The sequence below is a fragment of the Thalassophryne amazonica genome, chromosome 19, assembly GCF_902500255.1.
Source record: "Thalassophryne amazonica chromosome 19, fThaAma1.1, whole genome shotgun sequence".
NCBI classification, from domain to species: domain Eukaryota; kingdom Metazoa; phylum Chordata; class Actinopteri; order Batrachoidiformes; family Batrachoididae; genus Thalassophryne; species Thalassophryne amazonica.
Genome location: NC_047121.1, coordinates 29,680,115 through 29,696,134, shown reverse-complemented (window position 1 = coordinate 29,696,134; position 16,020 = coordinate 29,680,115). Strand labels below are relative to the sequence as shown.

Here is a 16,020-nt window from a genome sequence, read left to right as displayed (position 1 = left end):
ATCTGTGACAGCTTCTTCCTTCAGCTGCAAGACTTCAGACTTCAGCTCTCCACCACGACAAGATGAAGTACCGACTCTTAAACTGCACCATTTTAACTGTCGCATTTGATTTTCTGTTGCTTCATTCCTGCTGCTCTTGCTAGTTTGTATCAAGTCAAGTCTGGGAGCATGTGCTGGTGCTGCATTTTGCCACATCAACCCCATGGAACAGCCTTGGGCACTGGTGGCAACCACCCAGACAGACAACCAGTCTATTCCCATGTTTGTAAAATAACCATCTGTCTAGTGAAACATGGGTATCCCCTTGGCCTTCTCCGGGTCCTGGGGTCCTCAGTAGCTAGTTTATATAACTGAGTAAATTGTTATACCATAACGTGCAGATAGTTTGCATACTACATTTTTGCACACATGTACTGTATTTTCCAGAGTATAAGTCACAGATTTTTGACTAGTTTCGGAAACCCTACCACTTATATACAGAAAAATCACATTTATTATTGATTATAGTAATTATTTATAACTATTTGTAAAAGACTTTCCCAGGAATCAAAGCACCAAACAAAATAAACTCAAATAACAAAAGAATAAATGCCAACACTAAAAGTATGTACAAAATCCCAAATTAAAGAGCTCATAAGACAAACATCACATTGAGGTGAACTCGAGAGTAAAACAGAAACTTTTCAACACCATTTTAACTCTTTAAATGCTGATTTGACTTCTGTTTGAGCTTCTGTGTTCTCACATTACCACCTGTCGCATTTGCAACACATCTACATTTTTCCCTGTGTCATCCCACTTTCAGTTTTTTGCCGTTGGCTATCCTTTTCCTCCCTCATTCCTAATTTTTCTTTCTGTGTCTTCCTCTATTCCTCTCTTTTGTCTGCATGTACTGGTTTTACTGGTTACAGCGAAACAGATATTCATGAGGGAGCAATGAATGGAAACACGGAGGGAGGGGTGGATAAAGCTACATGAAATTGTTGCTTTGATACAAACTAAAGCTTTCTTCAGACAGGGCAGGATGACATTGCTGTTTATTAAATGGTAAATTAATTACTTAAATGTGGTGTGAACTTTACAGTTGGGTCTTTTATGGAAATCTGTGCAAGTTTTAACAGTTAAACATTTTTAAAGTCTGATATCAAATACTTACCTGTTAAATGTTTTGTAGTAGATGTATAGTTCTATCCTCTACAGACAGAGGAGACCTCATTTCAGGAGAAACCGCGCAGTCCTCTACAATCAGAGAAGAGCTGGTTTCAGGTGAACTGCTCTATCCTCTGCAATCAGAGGAGAGCTGGTCACAGAAAAGAACCAAAATGAGAGCCAAAAAAAAAAAAAAAGATTTCTCTTGACACCTTACTAACTAGCCGGCAATATCACCCAAGTCATCCAGAGACATACAGTTTTAACTTATGGTTAACATTTTAACCAAACTAATTTCGGATAAGTTATTTAAATGAACGTCATGTCTGAAGTTTTATAAAGTGAAAATAGCCATATGTTTTAGTTTTAAAGTATTGCACTAATTTTAAAGGTTTTAGTGTGGACATGGTGTGTGTGCGCAGTGCATTCTGGGTAAAAGTTCATGACAGGAGAAATGCATTCAAGACGCTCTGATCAGGGTCCACACAGACAACAGCATTAAACTCTTTGTATATTGTGCCTAAAACTCTCATGAATATATTCTCTGGGTTTATAGACATTGTTATTGTGTTGTAGTTTTTTTTTTATTTTTTTTTATGTAAAAATGTCAGAAGAAGCTCAGGTTGCTTCTCCATTATTTTCAATTGGAATCACTGTGAGCTGCAATCACTTCCTGTTTGCTCTGTAATGTCCTGGTTATTGTCCTTTACAACACTGTTTGTCGTCTTTGTTCCAGAGTAATATAAATAAGATGCCTGAAATTCGGTTTGTGTTTATTAAATTGCAGATTAAATGTAGCAAACACAGATTATTTATGTGGAATATTTGTTTTGGCAAGTTTTCAGTCTCTACTGCTATCTACTGGCCAGTAGTGTTCATGGCAGTATTCGCCCTAGGTATTGAGATATTCCATAATCCTTTGCGCGCCAGAGAGTTGCTGCAGCTGAAAAGAAATAAAAATGTACATTTTGGTTGTACATTGGTCCCTCGCTATAACGGGGTTCACCTTTTGTGGCCTCGCAGTTTCGCAGATTTTTTAGTCCAATTTTGCATGCACTTTTTTTTTTTTACAGCGCATTGTGTTCTGCACCCTCATCAAGCAGGCCGGTCGCGGCACCGCGAAGGCAGAGCATGCGCATTGTGTTCTGCGTGTCTGTTTATAAGAATCTTCTCGCCCAGAAGAAAAAAGAGCGCCAACAACTACCCATAGCTGTGTTCTTTACTCGGAAAAAGACGCCTGCGCCGAGGTGTCACTCAGTGGAAAAAGATGCTAGCGGAGCGGCGCCAGGAGGAAGAGGCGTGATCAGAGGAACTGAAATACTGATCAGTCACTATTAACCCCTTAATGCCTATTATCGCATATATGCTACAGTATTTGACTCAAATATGCAACATACCAAATTGACCAGTATGCCTGTTGTCGCAAATTTGCAACATACCATTATTATTATTATTATAACATTATAACATAAATTATTACCATAATACCAAAATTACTATTTATTTTTTGTGCAAAAGTGAAATTAATAATCTCAACATTATTTGCCATCTACTTAAAGGCAAAAACACACAAAACATTTTTTTATATACAGCTATATAAATTCAGGCGTTAAGGGGTTAATATTTTCTTATGTGTCCAACCTCGTAGGTTGATCGTTAAAATTAAATTTGTTAGTTCTAAAAGCCATCATAATTATTTATAGGAAACGTTCTATTTTTATTTCTCAAACAAATGTTTGGGCCTGAAAAAAGGTTGGTCTTATTTTTCTACTAAGGTTTGAACTTTGAGAGTGTTTACACACGAGAGAAAAGTAAGAAAATGTTCATGCCTGCTTAAGAAAAGTGTATAAAGTGTGTAGTGAGGGGTTTTACAGCCTTAAAATGTCTATAATAATTGTAAAAAAATAACGCTGACTACTTCGCGGATTTCGCCTATTGCGGGCTATTTTTAGAATGTAACTCCTACGATAAACGAGGGACCACTGTATAATGTTAGTTTACAATTGTCATGTGTTTTCTGTCTGTGCCGTTTAAACTGCAGCAACTCTACGGCACGCAAAGGATTATGGGTTAGGGTCTGAGCATCTGGGTGCCAGTAGATGGCAGTGTTCTATGCATTTTGACCCTGGTTATATCAGACGGTTGCCTAATTACAACTTGACTTTTGACTTTTGCAAATGGCTTTTTTTACATATGAAAAAAATGGTATATTTTACAAAAGCACATTTATATGTATACCAGCACACATGCCACATTAACATGTTTTTACATAGAATGAATGAGTCAACCAATCATTGTTAGCGGAGGCTCATTTTACCAATAATCCCTTTGGCATCTGTGTGTGTTTGTTACAAAACTTCAGAATTAGTGCATTATTTAAAATAAAAATATGTTTTTTTTGTCATTAATGTAGTTATTCTATCCAGAATAATTTGATTTATAAATCAAAACCATAAGTTAAAACTGCTTTATTTTCCAAGACCTGTGCATTACGGTGGAACTGCTGTATGCGGTTAGGTAAAACTCAATTTTGAACATTATCGGTTAGCTGTAGCTTCCGATAAATTTTTGGGTAGTTTATCGATTTAGCTTTATAAAAGATAACTTTTCAGTTAGTTATCATTTATTGCTCATTAGTGTGTATGCACACATGCAGGCGGACGTCCATGAACATAATTGTGTCCAAGCCTAAAAATGCAGTTGTTTTTTCTGAAGTAACACAGTATATCTTGATATTGTTGGAAAAAAATTTAAACCCGTACTTTTTGACATAAAATGCTCACCATTGTGAATTTAATAATGTGGACTATATGAATATTCAAGATCTGTATCCACATTGTCATACCATTTTTTTTAATCATGAGATTTATTCAAAAGAGAATGAATACATTGCATCTGGAAAGTATTCACAGTGCTTCACAGCATTACAGCATTATTCCAAAATACAGGAAATTAATTTTCCCCCTCAAAATTCTACACACAATACCCCATAATGACAATGTAAATAAAAGTTTGTTTTTTTTTCTTGAGATTTTTGCAAACTTATGAAATCACACGTACATAAGTATTCACAGTCTTTGCCATGAAGCTCAACTTTGAGCTCAAGTGCTCATCCTTGATATGTTTCTGCAGCTTAATTGGAGTCCACCTGGGGTAAATTCAGTTGATTGGACATAATTTGGAAAGTCGCACACCTGCCTACATATAAGGTCCCACAGCTGAAAGTGCATGCTAGAGCACAAACCAAACATGAAGTCAAAGGAACAGTCTATAGACTGAGACAAGATTGTCTGGAGGCACAAAACTGGGGAAGGGTACAGAAACATTTCTGCTGCTTTGAAGGTCTCAATTAGCAAAGTGGCCTCCTTCATCCATAAATGGAAGAAGTTTGGATCCAGTTCAGAACCCGATGGTCACTCTGTGAGAGCTCCAGCATTCCTCTGTGGAGAGAGGAGAACCTTCCAGAAGGACAATGATCTCTGCAGCGATCCACCAATCAGGCCTGTATGGCAGAGTGGCCAGACAGAAGCCACTCCTTATTTAAAGGCACATGGCAGCCTGCCTGGAGTTTGTCAAAAGGCACCTGAAGGACTCTTGGACCATGAGAAACAAAATTGTCTGGTCTGATGAGACAAAGATTGAGCTCTTTGATGTGAATACCTCTTTAAATCTCCTAGCAATAAAGGCGTCACACTCTTCAGCAAAACAGTTTTCAGATGTTAACAGATACATTTTAGCTTTGTGGGAATGTCATTAGTACACAGACTGAATAATGTACCGTTGTGAGCATGCCCAGAACCTCCCGTCTTATGGGGCTGTGTTCAATGTTGCTCTTAATCTGTAGTAACTTGGTGTATATACTATGACACACAATTTTAGACTGCTGCTGTGATGAATGGGCCCTGATTTCATCACTTTCTGAATTGCGACGTCCGTTGGAGCTACAAATTAGCAATGGAAGACTGGCTGAAGTTGGTCTGTCTAATTAAATATGGATAGCAGTTGTTGAGAACCTGTGGTTCTTTGTTCTATAACTGAACTGTGTGACCCAGTCCTATAATGAACGGGTTGTTTGTGGCCACCAGTGACTCATTAAAGTGGCTCGGCATTTTTTTTTTTTTTTGCCCTTGTTTGTCTCTCTCATAGACTTTCTGTCAAACCCTGACAAACAGGAAAATAAACACAGATAGTGTTTCTGTACGCTCATCAAAAAATACTCTCAGCATTATACTCTCCTTCCCGTCACTTGACCTGTTGTCGAACACAGCGACACACCGGCATCCATCTGACCGGCCCAAAATGCTCCAGTCTTACCAGTCCACATGGATTGCGATTGTCCCCATGCTTGTGTTCCTTCCTGTTGCCTGTCTATTTTAATTTTGTGTGTTTGTGCACATGCAGTGTGAACGTAAGGAAGAGATGATTGAGAAGATCAAGGTGCTGGACATTGAGACGCAGGCCGCCATTGTTGCTCACATCCAAGAGGTAGCTCACACATATTTGTTTGTTGTGGTGTTGCTTTTTGTTTTGTTTTGTCTTCCCATTTACAAACAAAAATCTTACATAAATAAATACATCATATCTGTTGGTTACCGAGAGTTTTGTTTGGTTCTTCAATACAAAGGTTGACCAGTTTGTTAATTCTGGTATTTCATCACAAAACATTTACTGTCACTGATATGTAATACATGCAAGCATCTAGTATGGCCGGGTAGGGGTGGCAGGGTATCATTTTTTCAGCTTGATCACAAATCTCTAGTTATCACAGCTTTATGTTCTGCATCATTCAGGTCACCCATAACCAGCTGAACGTTTTGGACCTGTCCTGGCTGGAGGAAGGAGCAGAGCTTTCACAGGAAGAGATGGAACCCATGTCCCGTAGCATGGCTGTCTCGCTACGGCAACTTATCGACCAGAGAGACAAGGCTAATGAGGTCTCTAAGCCACAATTTGTGTAACATTGGCATTTTAATAATTATTACTATTTATCCTTTCTGTGTGATTTATTATTGGACTGTCAGATTTTATGCTGGTGAACATTATTTTTTTGGTAGTGGTTCCACGTTTGGGACATTTCTATGCGTCCCCAGCGTGCAGGGCACCTTGCACACTGAACCTGTCATTGTACCTTATCATTTTTCTGTTTGTAGTAAAATAACAGTTAATATACAAATAATGAATGTTTATAAGTTCAGTGGTACGAATAGTTCGAGGTGAAAGCTGGAATGTTCCATTCAACGAGATCAAGCAGAGTTGAATGGTATCGTCCAGCTTTCACTGAATTAAATATTTGTTCCATTGAAAGAATGTGAAGACATTCATTATTTGTTTTATATAAAATAAATCCTTGTCATTTGATATTACATTATTTTATAAACAACAGAAAAGGGACTTTGACATCAACAGTCCAACACAAACTTTACATAGGAGTCCAATAATAATTCTGACGATGCAGTCTGTAATGCCATGCACCGACTTTGTGTACTTCCAAAAACAACAACAACAAAAAAAGACTTCAGCCCAGCGAAAAATCACATCAGAAATTAGTCCAGCACTTTGTCCTAACAGTTCTTCATGCCCCCAGACGGCTTATGGTGCAGCGGATTTGGGTTTTTGTGTGTGCGTGTTAGGAAAATTAGCACCGTCAATTAGCTCCTTCAAATTGTCATGTGTCAGCAAAACAAACTCTGCCATGTTTAGCTAAATGCTGCCCCCACTAGTGTGTGCATGGGCAGGGTTTGCAGCGTGCAATGGTACAAAACCAAAATGGAACCAAATTGGCACAGTAAATGGAACCTAATTGCATGCAAAATACAACGCAAATGGCACAAATAATCCATGTCACGTGCCAATCAAATGACAAAGATGCACTCAGTTGTTATATAAAAGTGATTATTTTCTGCCTTCCAGATGATTGTGGATTTGACCCAGGAGTGGGACTACTTGTCCAGTCAACATCCTCAGCATGGTAGCCGATCCCTGGGCACGAGCAGTCCAGGCCGTGGGCAGAGCTCTGCAGGTGTAGATGTGAATAAAGGAGGGTCATCTGTGAGTGCGTCTGGACTGACCAAGGAGGAAAAGCGACATCTGTCTGTGGAACTCGCTGATACTAAATCCAAGCTCCGCAGATACAGACAAGAACTGTGAGTGTTCTTGTCGAAAGATTGATTCAGGCTTGTTTCTAAAAAGATAGAGCTGGAAAGAATCATTGATTATCTATCGTTTATTAAATTAATTTCAAAGCGTTTTGACAAGTTGTTTTAAGTATTTTTTTTATGTCTAAATTTACATAAATATAAAAATAGATTTCTGGAGAACGAGTTAAAAATTTTCAACCCATAGTTTGTTATTGTGCATCTCTGTGAAGCTTCCTTCATCATCCCTACCCATGGTTTACATGAGTGTCGCTGCTTTAATGCTATGGTGCAGTAAAAACAGCAGCTGGGAGTCTTTAAGCAGTCAACAGACCTTATTACGCTGTCTGCTGTGATCCATCGATGGTGTAATCACACAGACAAGCCTTCTATTTGGAGATTGAAGTATAAAGTAGCACTCCACACACACACAATATACTGTGTCAAAATTTGGACCTGGACATAATGAAAGATTTCAGTCAGGCAGATCTAACATTTAATTCAGTGTCAGTACTTTCCGTTGAGCAAACACGTTGACTGTTAACATGTCTGGACAACACACGGTTTGGTGTGATTGCACAGCATTAAGGTTGTTTAAAGAAAAAAAATTAAGCGTGCGTGCGTGTGTCTGCAGGGAGGAGAAGACTGAGCAGCTGATGGATTCAAAACATGAAGTGGAACGTTTGGAACAGGAGTCACAGAGACTGAAGCAAGAGGTCAGCAGTGCTTTAGAATCAGTCATTTTGCTACTGTACTCTTTGGTTCATTTTTCTATTGCTATGTTATAGATGAAAAAGAGAAAGTAAACATGTTTTCCTTGGCCTGTATTACATGTTATTAATTTGGTACTATAACAGACTTAACATCAGTTAAGCTCTCATGTGGTTAATATTAGGGGTTCTATCGTACATCCTCCAAATGCATGCAAAGCCCAGTGCAAGTGTCGGTACTAATTTTCAACCCATGCAGTTGGTATTTTGACATGCAGTATTAGCCAGATGTATAACTTGGACCCAAATGCATACACTGACTAGGTGAGATAAGTTATTTACCAAATGAAATGAGTCTGAGTCCAAAAGCCAGGGACCTGTCCGAAGTGTATCAGGTGTGGTGGAGAGTCAGCTGGTCTAAAGGCTAGGTGTGGACAAAACAGGCGGCTGGCACAGGAGGTGAGTTAATGAACTAGCCAGGAGTGGATGAATGATCCAATCTTTTAAATTGGCCTGGAGTAGATGGTTAACTGCAGGTGTGAGTAGCAAATGGGTCAGCCACACCCAGCCTAGACTCACAAGACAAACAGAAAAGGTCAAATCCTCACATGGAGTGCTCCTTCCATCTAAACCACAGGGCCACTTGCTCTGCTGGGGCTGTGTTTGTCTTAAATTAAGGTCTGGTCAAGTGAAGAGCTGGCAGTTTTATGGTTTCCCTCACCAGAAAGCTGTGCATACACCAGGTCTAAAGTCCAGTGCTGTCTGTAGCTGCACAAAGAGCTCAGCAGTCAAATGCGTTTGACATAAGCCACATCACAACACATCTATAAAAAATGTTAATGAGTGAAATGACAGATAATGAAACAAAAACATTTCTGTAATATCTTAAGGAGATTCTTTGTGGCCCATTTTAATGATGACAGAAATTGTTTGAATCATCCTGGATATTATTTTTTGTGATGTCATAACAGAAATGCTCTATTATTTATTGTATGCTGTACTGATATCTGGGATTTTTCTTTGTGATTTACAGAATGTCTGCTATTTTAAACAAGTTGACACTAATAAACTTCTGCTCCAGACTCAGCTTTTGTGTTCACAATAATCCCAAAAAAGATCTGTAAGAGCTTGTGGGAATTGATCAATTGGTAGGGCGCTTTAAGATATTTTAAGCCATAAATTTATGAATAATTGAGGTTGGAGTCACTTTGAGTCCAGAGTCCCTTAAGCAGTGACCGCTAGCTGTTGTGGAACTGGATCAACCCTGATTGTCCTTTCTGAACATTTGTGTTTGAGATTACATGAAGCTTTGGTTTGGTTATTAACTGGCCTTCTGTTTGTATAAATGCCTGTTGCAGTAATGTAGAGTTTAAAATCAAGGATGCTGTGTATGACTATTGATATTTGCCTTCAGAACCAGTCCCTGTCCTGTGAGGCTCGTTCGGTGCGAGTGTTCCGGGATGAAGTGGACTCACTGAGGGAACGAGCTGCCCGTGTGGACCGCCTGGAGACTGAGCTGATGAGATGTAAAGAGAAACTCAATGACGTTCACTTCTATAAGACCAGAGTGGAGGTACAACCTCAGCTACACTGTTCTTCAAAATTATGTTAATGCACAACAGGACAGCAACATTGCATTATGACGTATCAATTCAGTGTGAAGCTTCTCACATATTTTTACATTTTGCATGTGCTGGCATTGACTGTATGTTCTTCTGAGTGGTGTTCATTCAAACACACATTCAAAGACTTGATTGGCTCTTACACTGACGAAATTAACAGAAAAGACACAATCACATTATGAACACACAGTGGCTTGATAGCTGTTAAGTGTGTGTGTGTGTGTGTGTGTGTAGGAGCTTCGTGAGGACAACCTGACACTGCTGGAGACAAAGGTGTTGTTGGAAGAGCAGCTGTCTGCCTCCAGGGCACGCTGTGACAAACTCCACACACTGGAGAAAGATAATCTGCTACTACGAGCAAAACTACATGACTTGGAACTGGTATTAACACAAGCAGTCTCACACTAAAAACATTATGACTTGCAAATAAGAACAGGTGTAGTTTTTTTGGTGTAGCTTGCTGTTTTTCAAAGTAAAATTCCTTATTTTTGCAGCATATATTGTTGGCAGTTGTCGATTTCATCACAGACTTGGTGGACACAAGTTTGTGAGATCGTACTTCAGTGAAAGTTTTCTGGATATTCCTGGATGTTGGGTTTTGTTTTGGCTGAACTAATGTATTTTGTTTGAAGCAGAAATCTGTGCGCCATGTATGAGTTATTTTTCCACGTTGAATTGTCAATCTATTCTTTGTAGTTTTATTTGACTTGCTTGTCCATTTGCATACAACCCGACACAAAATTCAGCCAATTTGATATGAAATCTTGTGGGACTGATCTCTTTGGAATGTGTTGGTAGGATGACCCCGTCAGCCCATATTCAGGGCATTCACATCCTCTAATGAACGCGTTTGTTGTGCAGGACAGGGACAATGAACGTCAGAGGCTGGAGGAGCTGGTGGAGGAGAACATGCTCCTGGAGATTGGGCAGAAACAGAGTATGAATGAGTCAGCTCATCTGGGATGGGAGCTGGAGCAGCTCGCCAAGAACAACGGCGACAACAACACAGAGAGTAAGAGGCGCTCTCTAATCTGATCTATTAGTGCTTTTGTTTTTAGTATGTCATTTTTTGCTCCTGTATTCATGTGCGGTGCTGCTGTCTGTTATCCTAGCTGAATTTTTTTGTGCTTTGATGCAGCTCGAAAGTCTTTAGTCCATGAGCTGAATGAGTGTGTTTCCAGCCGGGTGTTGAAGCTGGAGAAGGAGAACAGGGAATTGCAGTCCTCCATAGAAAGACTAAAAGAAGAAAATCACCTCCTGCAGGAGCAGCAGCTCCACACCCAGGAGTTAGACAGGGAGAATCAGAGTCTCAGCAAAAAGGTGGGTTGCCCAAAATATAAAGACACAGCCATAAAATAGTAAGTACAAAGAAGGCTTTGGATTGTTAAACAGAATAGTGTGGAGAAATCTCTTTTGGTGTTTTAATGACATCTTAGTTCATTAGACAGTCTTCCACCAAATGTAACTATAGTTACAAGTGTAAAGATGTGATATAGTAAGACTGGGGGGGCTGCAATGATGTTTACATTTACTTTGAGTTCGATTTCATTGCCAACTGTATGATCCCAAGATATTTTTGTGGTCAGCTTTAATTCCTATCTAATATATGAAGCTGACGTGTGTGTGTGTGTGTGTGTGTGTGTGTGTGTGTGTGTGTGTGTGTGTAAATGCGTAAACTAGGCATGGGCCGGTATGAGATTTGGACGGTATGATAACCGTGGGCAAAAATACACCAGTTTCCCGGTATTATGTATAGCTTTAAAATGAGCTTTAACAACATTATGCATGTTTGCATATGAAGCACGCGTGATTCAGGCGCACTAATTGACACACTGTCTACCGCTACGAGCACTATACCACTGATAACTTTAGAGAAAATACCAAAATGACCGTTACTCTTTTCAACATGTAGCATCTCCCCCGTGGGAAACATGACTTACTTGCTTGGGAGAAACGTGGGTGGAATAATGTCCGGAACTCCGGATGCTCAATACTTCGCCCAGCTTCACCAACAAAATGCTTGGAATTGATGTATTTGTCCTTCTTGACATGTTTGTGGGAGAAATTTGGTCGATCACAAGCACGACTGGAGTCCACCGCTTGTACTTCTCAGTGGTTTCAAAGATTGGATAAAAGTTTACTCCTTCCTTGTAATCCTTTGCGGGTATCTTGAGTTGCTCCGCATCTGACACAGGCCATAGCTACGGTGCTTTGTTGCCACCGTTTTTGGTTTGAAGAGCTATTCCTCTGAAAATAAAATGAAAAAGCCGACTTGGTCCTTTTAGATGGAGGGAAAAGTTCAGTGCAGGCTTCACCTCCTTCAGCTATGATGCAGAGCTAGCTGACGTTAGCTGCCTGTTTGTAAAGACACAGAGGTGCGTGCCAGGGGGAAGGGCGGCAGCAGCCGCCTCCACTTTGCCTGTTGTAACCCGCTCATACCGTAGGGACGGTATAACGAAAAATTTTTGTGGTTTTGATACCATGGCTTTTTCATTCTGCGGTATACCGTGAAACCGGTTATCGGCCCATGTCTTCCGCACACACACACACACACAGTCAGCCTTATGTATTAGATCATGACCCGCTCACTTGAGCACTTATTTTCACAGTTCACATTGTACTCAGCAGCATCACACTTTACTTATTACGTAATAGTGGCTGGCTAGGGTGCACTTTAATTACAATACGAATGGGCCAGCACATGCCATGTATGAGTTAAGGCGCGTTTTTTTTTTTCTCTTCAGTTCAAATGTACCTACTGTGTATGGCATTCAAGAGCATTGCAGTGATCTGACATGCTGTCACCTTTTATCATCATTCACTTGAGTCTCATGAATGCCACAAATTGCTCTATGGAAATTAAGGATGACAACATGCACACAATACAATGCAACTGTGACATGAAATATACAATGACATAGCTAAAATTCTTCTCCATTACCCGTGCGTAGAACGGGTAACTCAGCTAGTATGAATATACATCCATTACTGCATTTCAGGCCTGCAACACATTCCAAAAGTCAGGATGCTCAAGCATTTACTACTGTGTAATGTTGCCATTCCTTTTGCCAGCACAGACCTTTTGGTGTGGAGGATACCAAGTGGTGAACTGCATCAGGTGTTGTTTTGTCCCATTCTTCCTGCAAACATATCTCATGGTGTGCAACATTATGGGGTCATCATCGTTGTTGCATTTTCTGTGTCACAATCCTCCACACATTCTCTGTTGGGGACAAGTAAGGAATGTAGGCAGGCCATTCCATTATTTCTGCCATCTTGTTCCTCAGCCATGCCTTTGTAATGTGCACAGAATGCGGTTTTGCATTATGTTGTTGAAAAATGCAAGGATGATGGGAGCAGGCAAAAATAGAACTGATAGCCTAAGTACATGGTACATTTGCATTCCTTAAATACATAAAGTATATTTGATTTGATTCCACTTATTATATTTTGTAATGATGAAAATAGTAAAGTTACAGCTCTTCTTTAGCATGGAAATAAATACATTGCAGTTACGTCTAGGTGTGTAAATTAGTGACAGCAAGACACTGGTGGAGCAATTGACAAGTAGTTGTTGACTCTGTTCCCAGTTCACTTCCTCTCAGTATAATAACTGGATCGTTGAATAAAATACAGTGTGGAGAAATCTCTTTTGGTGTTTTAATGACATCTGAGTTCATTGGATAGTCTTCCACCAAATGTAACTACAGTTACAAATGAAAGATGTGATATAGTAAGACTGTGGATGGGGGTTGGGAGGGGGGCTGCAATGTTAGTCTACATTTAGGTTCTTGTGTCTTGAAAAACAGTTTATTTGCCCAAAGTGCTTTGTTTATTTTTTTGCGCAATTCAGTTTCATTTCAACCGCAAGTTTTTTGTGTGCTTGTTCCTTGTTACACATGCTGATAATACCTTTTGTCTTGTCTTTTTATGTGTTTGTTAGTTGGAGCGTCTTCAGGTTTTATTGGATCAAGAGAGACTCACTAATCATGATATGGAATCACTGGGAGAGGAAATTCTGAAGGAAAAACAGACTCTGGAGAGAGAAGTGCATGCTTTGAGAGCTGAAAAAGATAGACAGGTCTCACACACACAAACACACAAAATAAATAGACCGAAACAAGGGTGCATTCACTCAGTGCATTGTTCATGTCCATCTCTACTGTCCACGCAGATCTCAGAGCTGGAGAGTGAGAAGCAGCACCTCTCTGATGCAGTGGTGTCCCTTCAGGAACGGGCCCAGTCTAACAGTGAGGCCAGAGTCCGTGAGGTCGAAGCAGAAAACCGCTTGCTGCACCTGAACGTTACTGACACCAGCTCCCGATTGGCCAGCTTGGAAACACAAATCAAAGCAGCCACTGAGGAGACTGAGAGGCTGAGGGAGAGGGCGGGGCGATGTGAGGAGATGGAACGGGAGACAGCGAGGCTGGAGAGAAGCAGAGATGCTCTGAACAATGAGGTAACGATATCACTATATTGTCAGCATTTTCCTTTTACGTAACCATATGTGTGAGACGGCTGTGCAGTAGGGGTATGTGCAATAAGCATGAGCCATCTGTGCAAGACTGTTGTGCAATATTGGTGTGTGTATTAAGTTATGTGCAGTATGCATGAGTTATGTAATTATGCCATGGCAGTTTTATTTGTGCAGCTCTTGAAGTCTAAGACAAATTTCCCGGAAGGGACAATAAAGTGTATTGTATCAATAAAGTACTTATTTTTATGTATCATTCTTAGCAGCGGTGGTCTTGGTGGCCTCCAAGCCTGAGCTTGGGAAAGGAAAAAAGCTCCTTTTAAGATGCCAAGATTCATCTGGTGCATCAAAGTTAACCACCATCTAATGAATTTATCTTCATTGTATGTCCTTTTAATTGCAACAGTTACAAGATGAATGCATTTATTGTTTTTAAGTTAATGTGTTAACTGGAGACGGTGGTTTTCTAATCAGTTGCTGCATTTTACAATGTGCTTTGGTTTGGAAAGCCTAACCATGTAAGCCTAGGCCAGTGGTTCTCAACCTGTTCCTCAAGTGTCACCTAACCGACACATTTTCCTGCCACAGCTGCTCAGCCAATCAAGTACAATCAGACACCTGAATGAGCAAATCATCACAAGTTAGATTATGTCACAAAAGACTATTTTCTTAAATTAACTGCTGTATTTTTTCATTTTTTGTATTTACTTTTGGTTTCAGTTGGCATCTCTGCGAGCATGTAGCGAGAGGTCAGAGGCTTTAGAGAAGGAGGTGTCCTCTCATCAGCAGGAGGTGCTGAGGTTGAAACGAGAGGCGGAGGAGGCCCAGCGGGAGCTACAGCGACTGGGAACACATGAGACAGAGAACAGTGTGCTGTCAAAGGAGAACCTGGACCTTCGCTGTTCGCTGGAAAAGTTGCGCACTTCAGCTGCCCGACTAGCTACTCTACAGGAGGAACATAAGGAGGCACAGAGGCAGGCTCAGGAGCTGCAGAGGAAGCTGGAGGAGGCCACACAGGAAGTACAAGGAGAAAGGAAAAGGACAGAGAGGCTAGAGTTGAACATAGCAACTCTGAACCAGGAGATGCGTCACTTAGAGGCAGAAATTGAGAGGAGCAGAGAGGAGATGGAGCATGAGAGGCAAAAGACGCAGGTCCGAGAGGATGAACTGAGGAGGGAGGTAGATAACCTGAAGGAGGAGCGGAGGAGGAGGGAAGAAGGTGATGAGGAGAGGAGAAAACTCCAATTCGATTTGGGCCAGTCTGAGAAGGGTAGGAAGGTCCTGGAGAAGGAGAACTGGCGACTCAGAACACTGCTGGAGGAGAAGGAGGTGGAGTTCGAAGAGAAATCCACACGAATGGCCGTGCTGGAAAAAGAGTGTGTGGTTGTAAAAAAGGAAGTGGACAGGTTAAAGGAGGTGTCGGTCAAAGCCAAGGAGATGGAGAGAGAAAACAAGGAGCTTCAGAAACAAGCAACCATTGACAAGAGGGCTTTGGCCACTCTGAGAGAGGTGAGAGGAGCATTTACACTCAGCGGGCAGGATCTCAAATATGAGATTACAGCTACTCCTCACTGACACTGCAAAATATCTGCAGTAATATTTTTATATTGTGATTTAAGTGAAGAGAAAACATTTGAATTTATGTATTAAATATTTTTCATATGAGAGCACAATAAATAAAAAAGCTGTTCAAAACATATAAGACAGATATTTTGATGAAAACTGACATTTTTGCAAAAACACATACACTCAGAGCTTAATATGCACTAATCTTTGTTACTGCACATCACTGCATATTTGAGTAAAAGAGTTGCACTGAAACATCCAACAATTTATTCAGATGTCTGTTAATTTTTTAAACATTTGAACCTGTAGTGAAGAAAACAAAATAAAACCAGTGTATTTAATTTAAATTTTTAACAATATTCCTG

General features: G+C 40.3%; 1 protein-coding gene across 5 annotated transcripts in view; it reads left to right on the top strand.

Moving 5' to 3' along the window:
- Positions 1-16,020, top strand: part of ccdc88c (coiled-coil domain containing 88C) — a 112,581-nt gene that overhangs the window by 53,398 nt on the left and 43,163 nt on the right. For all 5 annotated transcript variants that reach the window (XM_034160076.1, XM_034160077.1, XM_034160073.1 and 2 more), the window contains exons 6-16: positions 5,551-5,634; positions 5,940-6,083; positions 7,060-7,292; positions 7,918-7,999; positions 9,408-9,566; positions 9,850-9,996; positions 10,477-10,627; positions 10,754-10,935; positions 13,559-13,696; positions 13,790-14,074; positions 14,810-15,598. In XM_034160076.1, coding sequence (XP_034015967.1) covers positions 5,551-5,634; positions 5,940-6,083; positions 7,060-7,292; positions 7,918-7,999; positions 9,408-9,566; positions 9,850-9,996; positions 10,477-10,627; positions 10,754-10,935; positions 13,559-13,696; positions 13,790-14,074; positions 14,810-15,598 — 2,394 coding nt within the window. The remainder of the gene's footprint in view (positions 1-5,550; positions 5,635-5,939; positions 6,084-7,059; positions 7,293-7,917; positions 8,000-9,407; positions 9,567-9,849; positions 9,997-10,476; positions 10,628-10,753; positions 10,936-13,558; positions 13,697-13,789; positions 14,075-14,809; positions 15,599-16,020) is intronic.